Source organism: Phalacrocorax aristotelis, chromosome 2, assembly GCF_949628215.1.
Source record: "Phalacrocorax aristotelis chromosome 2, bGulAri2.1, whole genome shotgun sequence".
Taxonomy (NCBI): Eukaryota; Metazoa; Chordata; class Aves; order Suliformes; family Phalacrocoracidae; genus Phalacrocorax; species Phalacrocorax aristotelis.
The window spans coordinates 20,968,228-20,984,405 of NC_134277.1; the positions used below are offsets into that span (position 1 = coordinate 20,968,228).

Consider the following 16,178-nt stretch of genomic DNA (forward strand, 5'->3'; position numbering starts at 1 on the left):
TACAAAAATGAAAGTATACGATTTCCAATAAATGGGAATAGGTCTACGGCGAGGTATTATGAATATTATTTTGCTCTTTCTTTTCTAATGAGGTTTATCCTTCGGCCAGACAGCTTCAGGACTGAAACACTACTGACTATAGGGTGTAGATTGCAGATTGCACGCTAATCAACGTGAAAAGGAGCATGTTTGATTGATAGTCTGTGTGTGTGTGTGCGCCTATACACACAACTCTCTGTAGTTGCGTGTATGTCTCTTTGGCAAAACCGGGCATCTCTGGGCGCCCTTATCTTAAGAAATGTGAGACAAACATCCATCCCTTTAATCATGTTCATCTTTGATCACCAGCGAGGGTGACACAGTCCACAAAATTAACAAAGAAACTCCCTTGCTTTTGAGAGATAGCTCCGTATACATCTGGGTCTGCACACACGTGCACGACACACACGCGGGCACACGGACACGCAGGCACACACCCCGGCTCCCAGTAAGTAAGTTATTGCATAACTTTTCATGTAATTGATACCAGGCACCTTTAATTTTTCATTTTCATTCTTTTGGTCAGCTTTCCCATTAACAATCCAAGCCATAAATGTTGGTGGTTATTGATCGCAATCCCCTGTGTGCGTGCAAATCCATTTTCAAGTCCCCTGCCTTTAATGTGCGTGTGCGTGTGCAAGGGGCCTCCGCCGGCTCTTTATCAGGATCCCCCCCCCCCGCCTGCTTGAAGACGACCCCGGATACACAACGTGTGCTGATGGCCAAGGGAAAGCGCACACACACGCACACACACAAAAACAACAAACCACCAAGAAACGATGGAGAAGTAGAGAAAGAGAGGTCTCCGCGTGAGATGCGGAGAAAGATATGCAACCGAAAGTGTGTGTGAGTACGCGGTGGGGATGCGTAGGTTGGGCGCCTGACGTTCCCCAAGACTTCTGGGGGGTTTGTTTCTCCCTGGCGGCGTTTGGCTCTGCCTCGACCCCGCCGCTCACGGCCGCACCTTTGGGATCGTCGAGGTCCTGCCGGAGAAGCCGCTGCCACTTTTAAACCTTTGCTAGCCCCCGGAATTAAGGAAACCAAAAAAATATAAGGCTTTTTTTAAACAGTTGCCGAACCCCACTGCCAGGCTGTCACTGGCAGCAGGCGGGCGCGGGTGCCCGGGGCTGCTCTCTGCGTGCGAGCGCACGCGTGGGTTTCCACGGGCGGCCGAACTACCTGGCAAATAAAGGACTTTTGAGCCCATCGGGGGTTTTGGTAGCGTCTCCTGAGCAGCTTTCTCGGAGTTTACCGTTCCTTTACTGTTGACTCCATAGCCTTAACCTTAAAGCAGGGGGAGGAGAGCAGTGGGGAGGGGGTGGGGGTGTTGGCAGCATATAAGTACATCAGGAGGAATTTTTAAACGACCTTATTGTCTCTAGCTCTAGAAAGACCGGGATGATTTCTTTCTAGCGCCAGCAGCTGTTTTCTCTCGAAACTTTGCTTTCAGCCTCAGCGTATACCAGGGAGGCTCTCACACGAGCGGGAGAGAGAAAGGCAAGGCTGGGGATCCCGAGGCGAGGCGAGGGAAGGCGAACTCGGCGGATGGTCTTAGCTGTGCCGAGGCATTGTTCGCTGCTGCCTCTCGGTTACGTTCAAAGGCTGAAATATCACGAGATCCACTCAATGATCCTTTTCTAATTCGAGGGACAAAATGTAATTTGCTGTAGCTCTGCTTTCTCGGATGGGAATACTATCCCTAGGTTTCAAAGGGAAAACTAGGCATCGCGGTTCGCGCACACATGGATTAAGTTGAACAGCGGCGATTACATCTGCGCTCAGAGCAACAGTAGTCCAGGGCTGACTTTTCAAATCTCAGCCCTCCGAGTTAGAGGCTCCCTTGAATAGACTTCCTCCATTCCCGGATGCACTTCTCCAAATTCCCACTTCTCTTTAGAATTCCTGCGAAATTGGGGGCTCGCCTGCATTCCGCCTTGGCACGCAAAGCTGCGTTTTTGCAGAGTGATTATGCGCTTTATTTTAGCTGTACCTGACGGCGTAACACGAACTCCACGCACCATATTGCCAATACGTGGAGTGGATATTGACGTCTGGGATTGAAGATTTTTTTTTTTTTACTGTTTGGGTTTTGTGGTGGATTTTTTATTTTATTTTAATTTTTCCCTCCGTCGATTTTTTTTGCCAAGTCCCAGAAATATGAGATGTCTCATTAACCTCACGGATACGTCTAATTCTGGATGTGCAGTGATACATAGAAGTGCTCGCGTTTGTATCCAGCGGAACACTGGATGCACGGCAGAGATTGGCGATTCTTTTTTTTCGCAGCGCCTAACGTGCAAACCGCAAGCAGCATCATTTTAACGTGACAAGGGAGAGGCGTGCAGCTATCGCAACATTTGCGAAATCCTCCCTCCTGACGCTCGCGTAATTTAACGTTCCTACGAAGAGGTTAAACCTTCATGCTGCTTCTTCAAATTGATTTTAAGGGGCTGCTATAAATGGAACATCAAAAAGCTGCGGCGGGGCTACTCCGAGCGGAACATGCGAACTGCGAGCCAGAAGCATCCTAGCCCGTTGCGATACCGTACATTGTGTGTGCCAGCACTTTTTTGTTATTACGTAAAGGCTCTGGGAAGCACCTTGGATATTTTACATTCTCCTTTCTCTGCTGGAAGCAATCAGCACGCAGGAATCCTGACGTGGGCTCTGGGACTATAGGACATTCCAGCTCGTGATCCAGCGCGGTTAATTGTGAAAAGTGTATACATTTCTGGCTTATCTATGCTTTGTTATGGGTCTGACGTGAGCCCGCGTCCTCCTCCCCCCTCCCGCAATATTACAGGCTGAATTTCAGTCAAAAGTGTTACAGTATCTCGGTGCAGGAACCCGTGATATTCAGGCAGCAAAATAACCCTAGTCCCCGGCTGTAAAAAGCTAATTAAGCAGAAGAGGAAAATCAAGATAAACTCGAAAAATGTAAGTATTCCCTCTCGTTAAGAACCGAGCGTTTAACTTCGGAGCCTCGGAAAGGGAAATACCAGGCTGGTCTGCACGTTTTCGCTAAGCTTCATTTTCCACACAATGCAGGATAAAACGCTAGTTTAAAGCGGCGACGTTACCGAAGGCTTTTCCACCGCTACCATCAGACTTATGTCCTTTAAATTCACGGCATGCACAAAAGAGCAACGTTTGTCCAAAACAGGCTAAAAAACACGCGAAACGACGGGGGGAAAAAGCAGACAAATCCTTCCTCGGAAGCTCGCGGCGAGGAAGTCTGAGAGGTCTGAGTGTGTTTGAGCTCGGATTGTTTAATAGAAAGATTTATATACTAACTGTATTATTTACTTTGGGAGGGGAGGTGGCAGTATAAGGGTATGCTAATTAGTGGGAGATTTTTTGGGGGAAGGGGTGGAATATCAATTTTTATTGCATCACCTGTCAGGAGTGTCCAATCAGCGTTGGCTTTAGGGGAATTAATTGATGAAGGTGTCTCCGGACGAGCTCACTTCACTCTGTCATTTTATTTGTAGCTAAAGCAGCGGCGGGAATAGCAGCTGCATTTCTTTTCTCTTCCTCCCTTCACATTCCATTATCATAGTTTCCAATGGAAAAGCAGGGAATGAAAGGGAACAGGTACTGATCTGCAGCAGCAACTTAGAGAAACACTTTGGCAAACCTGATTTTTAAGATTATATATTGTTTGTAGCCTCACGGTATTTTTTTTTTAATTTATTTTTTTAATTTTGTCTAAAGTTTGGCACTTCATACACCAGGAATAACAGCTTTTGTTATATTTTATTAGCAGGATGCCTTGAGACAAATACAGCATCTGGCTGAGGATTGTGTGTGTGTGGCTTTTTTTTTTTTTTTGTTTCATATCTCTCTCTCTCTCTGCAAATGCTGGGAATAATTTAATTCACGAAATGGGAGACCTGAAGTCGGGTTTTGAAGAGGTGGATGGCGTGAGGCTCGGCTACCTCATCATTAAAGGAAAGCAAATGTTTGCACTCTCCCAGGTTTTTACAGACCTGCTCAAAAACATCCCGCGAACTACCGTGCACAAGCGAATGGATCATTTAAAAGTAAAAAAGCATCACTGCGACCTGGAGGAGTTGAGGAAACTCAAAGCCATCAACTCCATCGCTTTCCACGCCGCCAAATGCACCCTGATCTCCAGAGAGGACGTGGAAGCCCTTTACACATCCTGCAAAACCGAGCGGGTCCTGAAGACGAAACGGAGGAAGATCAGCCGGGCGCTGTCAGCCGCCGACCTGCGGCCGGAGCTCGCCCCCGCCGACTCCTTCTCCGGCTTCTGGAAGGAGAACAAACTTTGGCTGGGTTTGAACGACTCCCCCCGGCCGCTGCTGCCCGTCAGGAGGAAAGCCCTGCGCCCGGGGGACGCCGCCGTGCTACCGGCCTCTCATCTACCTCACATTTTTAGTAAATACACTGGCCACAGCTACCCAGAAATCGCTCGGGCGCCATGCAAACCCCCCGTAAACTATGAAACGCCGCCAGCGGCGGGCAGCTGCGCGCCCCTCCGCGCCCGCCGCCCGCCCGCCGCCCGCCCCCCGCCCGCCGCCGCCGCGGCGCGGCCCCGGCTCCCGGCCGCCGGCCCCCCGCCCCTGCCCGCCCGCTGCCGCCGCCGCCGCCGCCACGGGGCGGCCGCCGCCGCCGGCGCCCTGGGCCCCCCCGGCGGCGCCCGCCGGCCCCGCGGCGCCCCGCGGCTGCCGCTACCGCCGCTGCCCCGCGGCTTCGGGCCGCCGCCGCCGCCCGCCTTCCCCGAGAGCGGCAGCAGCGACTCGGAGTCCAGCTGCTGCTCCGGCCGCGCCGCCCACGACTCGGACTGCGGCTCCAGCCTCTCCAGCTCCAGCGAGGGCAGCTCAGAGGAGGAGGACGAGGAGGAGGAGGAGGAGGACGAGGAGGGCAGCGGCGCCTCGGACTCCAGCGAGGGCAGCTCAGAGGAGGAGGAGGAAGAGGAGGAGGAAGAGGAGGAAGAGGAGGAGGAGGAGGAGGAGGACAGCACCTCGGACTCCGACTCCAGCTCGGTCTCCAGCCAGGTCTCTGTGCAGAGCATCCGCTTCAGGCGCACCAGTTTCTGCAGCCCGCCCGGCATGGTCCACGCCAACTTCTTGTACCATCTGGCGGCCGCCGCCGCCCCCCGGCCCCCGACCCCGACCCCGGCCCCGGCCCCGGCGCAGCCCGGCCGCCCGCCCGCCCTCCGCCGCCCTCCCGGCGGAGTCAAGCCGGAGCTGCCGGAGGAGTGGGGCCGCCCCGGCTGGGCTCCCGCCGCCCCGGCCCTGCGCTGCTCCGGCGGCCTAGGGAGCTGCTTCGCGGAGATAAGAGACGATAGGGTATCCGAGATCACATTCCCACACTCTGAATTTTCCAATAATGCCAAGAGTACTGACCTAACAATTAACTGTGTTGCAAAGGGGGCCTCTTCACCTAGCCCAAAGACAAACAATGCATTTCCACAACAAAGAATACTCAGAGAGGCAAGGAAATGCCTTCAAGCAACTACTACACACCGTGCAGATAACAATACAATAGCTGCTAGGTTCTTAAATAATGATTTTTCATCTGCGGCAGCAAATTCAGAGAAAGATTCCAAAATCCCTCATTGTATTGAATTTGCCACGGATTTGCCCTCTTTACAAACTGATCCCGAGGAGGATGCTGCTTCTCCAGGGCCAGCAGCAGCAGCTGAGCTCCAGTGCACTGATACAGGCAATAAGGCATTGCCATTCCTGCACAGCATTAAAATCAAAATAGAGGACAGCAGTGCAAACGACGAGTATGAGCCTGACCTTACAACACATAAGCTAAAGTGTGAGTGCAATGATACTAAGGATGAGTTTTACGGTGTGACTGAGAGTAATAACCAGGACGCTTTATTAACAGCCAAGGAAGATTCTGCATGCACTGAGAAAGAAACCACTTCCTTAAACACGCTGACTCAGAGTCAGGTCCTCTCATGCACTTTAGGTACTCCAAAACCTGAGGATGGGGAGTATAAATTTGGAGCAAGGGTGAGAAAAAATTACAGGACACTGGTTTTGGGAAAGCGACCTGTACTGCAGACTCCTCCAGTCAAACCAAATTTGAAATCAGCTCGAAGCCCACGTCCTACAGGTAAAATCGAGACACATGAAGGAACACTGGATGATTTTACAGTTAACAATAGACGCAAAAGGGTAGCCAGCAATGTAGCATCAGCAGTGAAAAGGCCATTTAATTTCATGGCAAATTTTCCCTGTCCACCATCACTAATTATTGGCAATGATGGGGATTTGTTGCCAGCTTATTCCTTAAACACCACTAAGGATTCCCAACCACCTCACAAGGCCCATCCTGTATGGAAATGGCAGCTGGGCGGTTCTGCAATACCTCTTCCACCTAGCCACAAATTCAGGAAATTTAATTAATAAAATAGTTTGGAAAATATTTTCTCGAACCACCTTTAACTTTCCTACTTTTTTTTTAAACTCTGCAGGATGGTTTGTACAAGCCCATTAACGCTATACACACTTTTGGAATCCTGTTTTATCACATTGTGAAGACAGAAACCGGATTACTATTTTCTTTACCATTACGACAGTGGTTTTTTGGTTTGGTTTGGTTTGGTTTTTTAAATTTTTTTTGTTCTGTTGCCTTTTTTTGTTTTGTTTTGTTACATTCCACAGAGTACTTCAGGCTAAAGACTCAAGTTAAACTCAGTTATTATGGTAGAGCTGGAACACTTTACTGTTTAAATGCTAATAATGCACCAGTACCTCAATTCAACTGCTGCAAATAAATGTCAAAAGGTTGAATAATAAATATTAGAATGAGCCATTAAATTTATGCACTAGATTTCGAAAATGGAAGTCTAACTGTTAATTCAGTTAAAGTTTGTTAAGTTACATGGTTGCACAGTAAGGGTTCACTATAATTCAATGTGGCAGCAGCCTACTTTTCGGGAGCTTTGTTTTCGGGTGCAGGGGTGTCTTTTTCGAAGAGCAGTTGCACTTACTCCTTTTTCTCTGGTTTGGAAACGCTGGGGTCTGCCTGCGACCCCAGCGCTGGGAAAAGCTGCCTCATCTGAAACCAGTAAATAAATGTGGAATTCTATTTTTGGTAAAAGGGTGTCTTTTTACTTGTACAGCCACTCTTTCAAATTGGGAAGCCTTTTTGTTTCACCCAGAGGTCTTAAATAAGGTTACTGTTACCCACTAATGTCATACTTAAGTTGTGGTCTGAACATGCCCCTTACAAACTTGCAAAGCAACTAAAATATTTGCCCGGCTAGCAGTACAATTTATGGTCCAGCCCCTCACGCTGGCTGGAGGAAATAGCAAAGCAGTAAATACAACACAGAAAGTGAAACGAGAGGCCATAAGTGGAAGGAATACACAAACTGAGAAGACCGTGTTATTCATAGCTTTTTGGCACCAAAACTCAGGCGTTTCAACCGTGTTACACTTCCCGGTTCTATCCTTATCTCTTGAAATTTGTTGTCGTGGTTTTTTTGTTTTGTTTGTGTTGGTTTGTTTGTTTTGGTTCCCCCCCCCCCCCCCATGCCATCCTCTCTATGTAGCAGAAACATTTCTACTGCACGTGACAATCAGAGGCAATTATCTATATTTGCACTTAATATCGAAATAGTCGAACAGGCAGACTTCTAGAGTCTGACCCTCGGTAAGACATGCTGGTATAATATATTGTGATGATGGAAGCAGTAAATCAAAATTATGGAAATTTGCACTGTTGAAAAGCATGCTTTAGCTTTATTTTCAATTAAAAACACTGTTTAAAAAAAATCCTGATTCCATACACTTTGAATTATTGCAGAGTTATCCGTGGTTTCCTCTCCGTTTGTAAGTTCACTGTTTTTATTTGGAGGAAATACGCTTCAAGAGGTTAACTGTTTCCCTCCCTCCCCCCAGTCTCTCGAAAAGAAAGGGAAGGGGGGAAAAAAAACCGAGAAAGGCTGGAGGCCGAGGTGGAGGCCGAGCTGACGGGGGAAGGAAGGTCTCTTTTGCGGGGGGAGGACGGGTACAGCAACTCTGAAAGCAGCCTGAAAAGTTTGCAGCTTGAGAAAGGCAGTTATAATTGAGTTGCTGAATCAGCAGAGTTTAGGATGAATAATTGCTGGTTTCTTTCTTTGGATTAGCATTTTATTTAGACTAGATCATTCCCAAATTAAATTTTAAGGATTCCACTCATCGATCAATCCCGGGAGAATAATTTATCGTAAATCAAAAAAAAAAAGGAAAACAAAGCAACAATGTAATGTTTACTGTGTGACTCAAAGTCAACATTTCTCATGGCAGTCCACTGCCTGGGTTTCAATTTTTTAATTCCTCCCTTTTGTGATGCCCTCTCCCAATCCCTTGTGTCTCTAAATATTCCAAGCAGTCACTAACTGATTTCTGCTCTGTTTACTATATCCACACCGTAGTTTTCCTCCGATTGTAAAAGGCCTGGTCTAAGAATACCTGCAGCCAAGTATATTTAGAGAGAGTAAACAATTGCCTTTCAGTGGAGTTACCCTTCCCCCCTGCACGCACACACACACACACACGCACACGCACACACATCACTTTAAACTGCCAATTGCAAAAGGTGCATTGCATACTTAACTGCTCTGCTGAAATTACGATGGTCGTGAAAAATCTGCTTACTGAAGTTGTTCTGAGATGAATGTTTACATTCGTGTGTTTAGAGCTGCACAGATTACAACCTTATTTCCAGAGAACTGTAAATACGTACAAAACATACCGCTCAGGAAAGCCCCCCTCTCTGTTAGAAAGCTGTGTCTGCTTGACAAAGGTTTTTCCTTCACCAAAAAAAAAAAAAAGAAAAAAAAAGAGCCAAACCCAAAAGCTATAAAGGTGCAATACGCAAAGTTGAAACCTAAAATTTTGCCTCATCAATTAAACAACATATCACTTTCAAACTAACTCTGTCCCCTGACCCTGTTTACTTCCAATTAGAGATATGCTGATTTGCCCAGGAATTGTAAATTACAGAGGTGCCTTTTCAGGTTCCCGAAATAATCCTGGGGAGGGGGGGGAGGGGGAGGAATAAGCATAAATTTATACCAAATAGGCTCTGCAGAGCTGAGGACGTGAAATATGGCGCCCAGCCCTGCCAGCGGCCCGGGAGCTCCAGGCCCAGGAGCTCCCGGGAGTGGGAGCGGGGCCCACCGGGCATCCCCGGCTGGCTGCTCCGCTGGGCTCCCCTCTGCCCAGGCCACGGGAAAAGGCAAGAAGTTAAACAGCCAAATAATTTTCACACGTGTACACCTCTGCACAGTGCAAGCCACTAACGAGGACATTTGTGGTTTTACTACCATTGGAAAAATTAGCCAGGTACAATAAGTCACTGGGGGGCGGGGAATGGGGGTGAAAAAGTTATTATTTCAAATTCTGGTAGTTTGGTAACTGTTTTTGATGGCATTGCAATTATTATTGTAAGCAGAGTTCATTATCATTTCGGCCTCAATAACGTAAAGTCATATCATTGAGTTACATAAAAATAACCAATTTTCTCCCATAAAGGTAAGTTCTAATAATGAGGAAAACCAAAGGTTTTTCAAGTGGGCCAGGTTACCATTTTGTTGCAATGTTTACAGGACAGAAAACATATTAGTAATGAATCACCACCATTTTCCAATTCCTGTTGCACGCAAAAATCAACAGAATTTTCTAGACAAAAAAGCAATCAAGGGAAGCGCCTGTTCTTTATGGACCATAGCCCACAGGTATTTGCCACCAGTAGAGTTCACAGGTAAATTTATTGGGAAGATTTCTGGTGCTAGATGGAAGACAAAATAAAGTTTTGGACTATGTTTAATTCTCCAGATCATTAAAAAGGGAACACGTGTAATGCCTTCAGCAATGAGGTATATTGCCTTAAAAGATGTAACTTGCCATTTACAACAATTTACTTCAAGAAGTGATCGTTCTATAACCTACTTGACTACAGTGGGGATAATCTCTTTACTGGTTGTTTATTTAAAATGCCACTATGAGCAATAATGCAAAATAGTGGTAGCTGTTGTATGAAGTTTGCTGTTCAATCAATTAATTTGGTGATTTTTTACATGGTGCTTGATCCTTTTTCCTCTAACAGATTTAGTTGCCAATAAATTAAAGTTTGCAGAAATGAGAGCAATGCTATCATGTTTGTGTTTGTCGCTGTTCACACGTGCGAGGGGTCCAAACACAGAGGGGTAAAAAGGTGGCATTTTCGACACACGGCGGTCATCTGCAGGAGAGTATTCTACATACGCAGTATGTTAGAGAACATGAAACATGGATAACGTTGTTAATTGTGGTTTTTATGGTTAAGAGGATTGCTGGAAAAAATATGTAACAGCTCGTCCTGGGATGTATTTGGTCAGCTTGGAAGTACAAAAGGAGGGCGAGCGCCTGAAAATGAAAAGCCCTGGCTAGCAAAACAAGGAGGGAGGCGTTGGGATCTACCTTGCTAAAGTCATGTTTGCAGACATTCCCCGTTCCCCTGGTATTTAGTCCTGCAACACTGCTTAAAGCAAGTGCGGTCTAAGAGCTCCGGGCCTGAGCGTGGGGTCAGGGGCTCGCCGGTGAGGGCCACAGCCCACCCTAAAACCTCTCGGGAAGGGACAGCTGACCGGTTTTCGGCCTTCCACGTTGCATTTCTTCACTGCGCTGATATAATTATTTGCCGTGCCCTAGGCCCCTCTCTCCCCCCCTCTCCCTTTCACTCCGAGGCGGCCTCACAAGCCCCCGCTTTAAAAGGCCCGAGATGTTTTGCATGAAGCGCTCACAATAGGGGTTGGGAGAATTGACAGTTTCAAAAACAAGGCGCCCTGTCCTTTCCAGATGCCGAGGACCCCTCTCCCGCACCATCTCTCGTTTGCTCCTCGCTGCTGGTGGTTTTATCCTTAGCATTGCAAATATACGGCAACAGCTGTGTTTGTAAACAGGGGGGAGGCCGGCGGGAGCCCCGCCGCCGCCGGCCCTGCTCCGCTCTGCGCTGCCTCCGCTGGCCGCCGCTTCGCTGCCTCACCGGCCTAGCGATTAGAAATAAAAATAAAATAAATAATTAAAAAAAAAAGCGAGGGAGTTTAAAAAAAACGAGCGGGGCCGGGGCGCGGCGGCCCTCGAGCGGTGGGCCTGCTCGGCGGCGGGTCGGCCCCTGCGCGGCGGGCCCGGGGGACAGCGCGCCTCGGGCCGCCATCTTGCCCGGCGCCACACAGCATCCCCCGGCACCCCGGCCCAGCAATCCCGCTCCCGGGGCGGCTCCCTGCGGCCGGCCGGGGCCGGGGCAGCAGCCTGCGGGGCCCCCGGGGTCTCCGCCGGCGCTTCAAAGCGGTCTCTCGGCGGGGGCCGAGGCTCCCACCCCGCTCCCCCCCTCCGGCTCCTCCGCTGGGGCGTCCATCTTCCCGGGCTCTCCCGTGGCGCGGCCCCGGCCCTCCGCCTCCCGCCCTGCCGTCTCCTTGCGCGGGGGGCCCCGGCCGGGGGAAAAGCAACGGGGTAGAAACCCGCGGTGGTTCCGCGGGGGGCAGCTGCTGGGCGGGGGGGGCGGCGCCGGGGGAGGCCTGGGGGCCCCGGGGGAGGTTTCGGGGCCCCGGGGGATGCTTCGAAGCCCCGGGGGAGGCCGTGCGCATTCCGCCCCCGCGGAGCCGTCCTGGGGAGGGGACGGGGAGCAGGGTCAGCGCAGAAAGTGCAACAGTGCTGTTTGCTCTGGCGTCTAAAATGCAGTCGGGGCTGTAAAGCGTGTGAAATTACGCACTGGTCTCTTAAAGAGTGGCTAATTTATAGTAAATAGCGAGGGCTTTGTAAATGGCTTTATTATGTTGTTTCTTGTTAATTGTTGAGAAAATCCCCATTGTTGAGTGTGAATGGCTTTATGGGCTAACCCGGTCTCCGGTGCAATCCAGGGGCAGTAAATGGCCGCTCCGCTAATGCGGGCCCAGCGCAAAGCCGGCACCAGCCCCGGTGACCCTTGGGCGCCGGAGCCGGAGTGCGCGGTGGGGCCGGGCCGGGCCGGGGCCGCGAGGCCGGGGCGGGCAGCGGGGCCGGGGTGGGGGCGTGCGGAGGCAGCGCTGAAATGGACGCCCCACGGACAGCCCCTGCACCGCGGGCAGCGGCGGCGGCTTCGTCCCCTGGGAACGGGAAAGCGCCGGGACCCCGGCACGGGGGTGACACCCATCCACACCCCCACACACAGCCCCGCCGGCTACCCCGTGCAAGGGCCGAGCACGCCGCCCCCGCCGTGGCAGCGCACACGTGTAGAGGCCGCTCCCCGTCTTTGTTAGCGGGGCCGCGCTGCCCCCCTGCCCCGCCGGGCCCCGGGGTGCCCCCGCCCCGCCGAGGGGGCACCGCTCCCCGCCGAGGGGGCCGGGGTGTCCCGGCAGCGCCGCGCTCCAACGTATCCCGCGGCCTCCCTCGCCGCCGTCCCCCTCCGGCAAATAAAGAGGACCTAGCACCCCAGCCCCCACTCCCCCCGTCCCGGGGAAGGGGCGGACATGGGGCAGGGGCGGACATGGGGCAGGGGAACCGCGGTGACCTCCCCCAGCCTCGGCCCGGCGGCCCGCGGCGGCCAGAGGAAGCGGGAGGCCGGGGCTCCCCCGCGTTTCACCGAAACGCCTCCCGCGCGCACGTGCCTGCGTGTTATAAAATACAAATCGCGATGAAATGTAAATTCCACTCCAGAAACTTATATCGGGCTATTCTCTTTCCCGAAATCTACCCCCCCTCTGACTTCGCTATTAGGAGAAATCCCCCTGGGTTTAAAGCACTTGTTTCAGGGATTTCGGCACAGCCCACATCTGTCGGCTGCCCCTCGGCGGCTCGCCCCGCTGCCGGCGGAGGACGCCGCGGCTCGACCGGCGGGACCGAGCCGCCGAGGGGCCGCCGCAACCCCGGCCCGGCCCCTCGGAGCGCGGCCGTTTTTCCAAACCGTCTTTCGGGATTGAATTGCAAAACGTGTCGTATGCACGGCTCCCTCTTCCCCGGGACTTGGGCTCGCAGTGCTTTTCCAGGCTGGTTAGGAGTGTCGGAGCGGCTAGATAGGGCTGGACAGTCCATTTCCCTCAAAACAGGATGTTTCCATCAACCTGCGTTTGGTTTTCCCCGAAGAGCAGCGGAGAGTTTAGCCGGGAAAGACGTCCCGGCTAAACCCTCGCCTTCAGCTGCCGCTCGGGTCACTTCACATCTTCGTATTATATTTCATCCTGTCATTCCCCTTTCTCTACCTTTCCGGGCAAAACAAATAAACTAACAAACAAACAGAGCCTCGGAAAAGCCGCGCTGATGGCGAAGCTGCCGCGCCGCTGCCCGGGGCACGGCTCGGCCCGGGGACACCCTCCTCGGCCTCCCCGTTTAACTTCTTGTTACCCCCGGAGCACCCCACCCCCCTCCCGGCTCTCCCGGAGCCCCTCCCGCCGACCCGGGAGCGAGGCGTTTGCTGGGGCTTCCAGAGGCTTTTGTGCGCTGGTGGAGATGCGTGTGAACGGGGCCGCGAGTGTTAAAACCGCCACATAACCTGTGCGAACATATGTTTTATATTTACCCGCGGTGCTTTTGTATTCCCGGGATTCGGGGATAAACTGCCCCGGACCATAGCAAACCCAGAAATATTGCCTAGTAGACTGCATGAAAACAAGGGGTATAAAGGGGATCGCCCGCTTTTGGAAATTATAATTTCCGTTTACGTGGACGTGACAGTTTGCGGAAGGGTAAATAGCGATAACGTGCTATCCCGCGCGCAGCTTTCCGGACCGTTTGAGAAACTTCGCTGTGTCTGCCGGGGACGTTTGAAGTAGCGCATTATAACCAGAAGAAGGATTTTCAGGTTGTTTCCCGCTATGACATAATCATCCCCGTCAAAATCTGGCGAAGTCCGCCGGAGGGAAAAAGATGTTCGTGCTAAATGGGGTGGGAGAAGGCGAGGGAGAACGGCCTTTAATACGGTCTGTAAAATAACGTCAGATCTCCCCGGCTGTGATCTCGCAGGCTCGCTTACATTTTAGGGGAAGTTTATAAATGGTTACCTGGGGTTTACAAATTTTCCTAGTAAAATCTCATTAATTACATTATGATTTCGGTACCCTTCTCCCGTAAAGGAGCCTGTAAAATGTATTAATTCTACACAAGCCCTGCCATTCATCAAGCCCGGGAACATTTGTATTTCCCTATCTAACTGCGTAGGGGCCGATAACTAGCCAGGCTCTCCAGATAATCGCTGGTATCTCCCGTCCTCCACGCAGAGCACTTGGCGGTGTTTGTTCCGCCCCGGAAAAGCGAGTTTCTTACAGAGGCTTGAAAGTAGGTGAACTTTTTAAAACACACCTGAAAGTTGGGAATCTTTATACGTGTTTGCATTGCTCGTGGGGCAAAAAGGAGGACACCCGGCAGCAATTCCTCATCAGAGGACTTAAAAGAGGTTCCTGCCTTTCCCGAGGCCTTCCTCCCTCCCTCTCTCCCTCCTCCCTCCCTCTCTCTCTGTAAACACCAGCGCACAGATGCGGCGAGTCTTCCCGGGAAACCTCCAGCGCGGAGCCCGGCTCCCCGCCAGCGCCTGCTGTCCTGCGCTTGTTCCTCCCGTTTTCCGCAGGAGACGGATGACATCGGGTTTAGGAAAAAGCTCGGGAGGGTAACTGAGAGTTCAGCGGCTCCCGGCCCCAACACCGGCACAAATTCCAAGATCATTTTTGCGGCGCCTTCGTGCTCTGGGTTCACAAAACCTGCAAACCCAAGCCGCCTTCCAGGCAAAATTTACTGCGTGTATTTGGTTTAGCAACGTCGATGGCGTCTGATCATTTAGAAAGACGAACGACATAAACATCTGATAGTTTGTATTAGAATCAAGCACAGTGACAATTGCACAGAGCTGGTTTTAATTTTATTCCGAAGTGTTTACACATCGACATATGGTAAATTTGTCTTCACTGAGAAAGTTAAGAATCAATAGCGTTAATAGCTTTGCATAGACATGATAGCGATTAACATTTCTGCAACTCTACCCGCCCAAGGTTCCTGAAGATAAATGCTTGGGCGCTGAAAGAAAAAGGGTTTCCAATTGAAGATTAGCCGGCTGTACCCGCAAAGGTGCTTAGAGGTTGCCCGTAGTCACTGCGGGTTCAGCAGGACCCGCTCTGGCCCTACTGCCGGGTATAAAGGAGTAGCAGCGCCTCACTCTCCTTTTATCTTTATTATTTTGCAATGCTTTTGCTCTCCAGTACCTGCAAAGCTCACGCCTGAAAAAAACCAAACGGCTTCTTCCCGGCTAGGAGAGCTGGTCCGTGATCGGAGCCTGGAGCCTGGCTCTCCCTGACTCCGGCTGGGATGAGACAGCCTTTCCCGGAGCCTCTGTCGCTCCGGGGGAAGCGAGAAAAGCAAAGCTGCCCAACCCGCTCCCTCGTTCCCGGGGTCTATCCGGGTGCCGCAGACACCTTGGGGTGCTCCTTGGTTTTCCCAAGGGATGTCCGGCGACCTCCGGCCGTAGCAAGGCGAGGTGGCAAAACTCGGTCGTGCCGGGACATTTTCTGGAATCCAGGACGTGTTCCCAAAGAGATACTAAACCCACGTATTTACGTATATTTAAAACCCCTCTTACGCAGGAGTCATCGACATTTGCAAACGCTGCTAATGCAGCAACTTTTCCCAACATTGAAGGACTATTATTTTTAATTTTCAGGTGTTGCTTTAGGAAGATCATGAAATCACGTAGAACCTTGAAGGCTAACCCAATCTACAGATGTCTATGCACGTCTCTAAGTCAAACAGGTCAAATATTTTTTAAACACGCATTTACCAAGCAAAAAAAAAAAAAAAAAAAAAAAAAAGCATCTAAGCTGGAAACCTGTGGGGGCATAACAAAAGGAAAGAGGCCAGAAAGAAATATCCCACAGTGGATTACAAGGTTATGGGACAGGTCACTATAGGAAAGTTAAACAAAAAATGAAGGGTACATTATATAAACCTCACATAATTAAAAAACAGTTCCAATGTTGTAGTTATACCCTCACATATTTGTTGAGTTTGTTGATCGAGTGCCGGTGAATTTATTGGGAGTTTATTCTGTTACCATACCTTTATTTACCCGGCTTTTGATTTTTCACATAATTAGAAAACTGACCGCAGCCTTTAATGACTGTGTATTTAATGGAGACTATCATTGTTTTACACGGCGGAAAAATGTAC

The 16,178-nt window shown here is 50.8% G+C and overlaps 1 protein-coding gene across 2 annotated transcripts; it reads left to right on the forward strand.

Annotated features, from left to right (window-relative positions):
* Positions 1–783: 783 nt before the first annotated feature.
* SKIDA1 (SKI/DACH domain containing 1) lies at positions 784–9,041 on the forward strand. 2 transcript variants are annotated; one of them, XM_075082682.1, is made up of 2 exons: positions 784–885; positions 1,490–9,041. In XM_075082682.1, exon 2 carries the CDS (start codon positions 3,924–3,926, stop codon positions 6,426–6,428), a length of 2,505 nt encoding a protein of 834 aa, XP_074938783.1. In that variant the 5' UTR covers positions 784–885; positions 1,490–3,923; the 3' UTR covers positions 6,429–9,041. The 2 variants fall into 2 exon arrangements, with proteins under 2 accessions (XP_074938783.1, XP_074938784.1); XM_075082683.1 differs by lacking the exon at positions 784–885 and having other exon boundaries at positions 1,369–2,976; positions 3,088–9,041.
* The last annotated feature ends 7,137 nt before the right edge of the window (positions 9,042–16,178 follow it).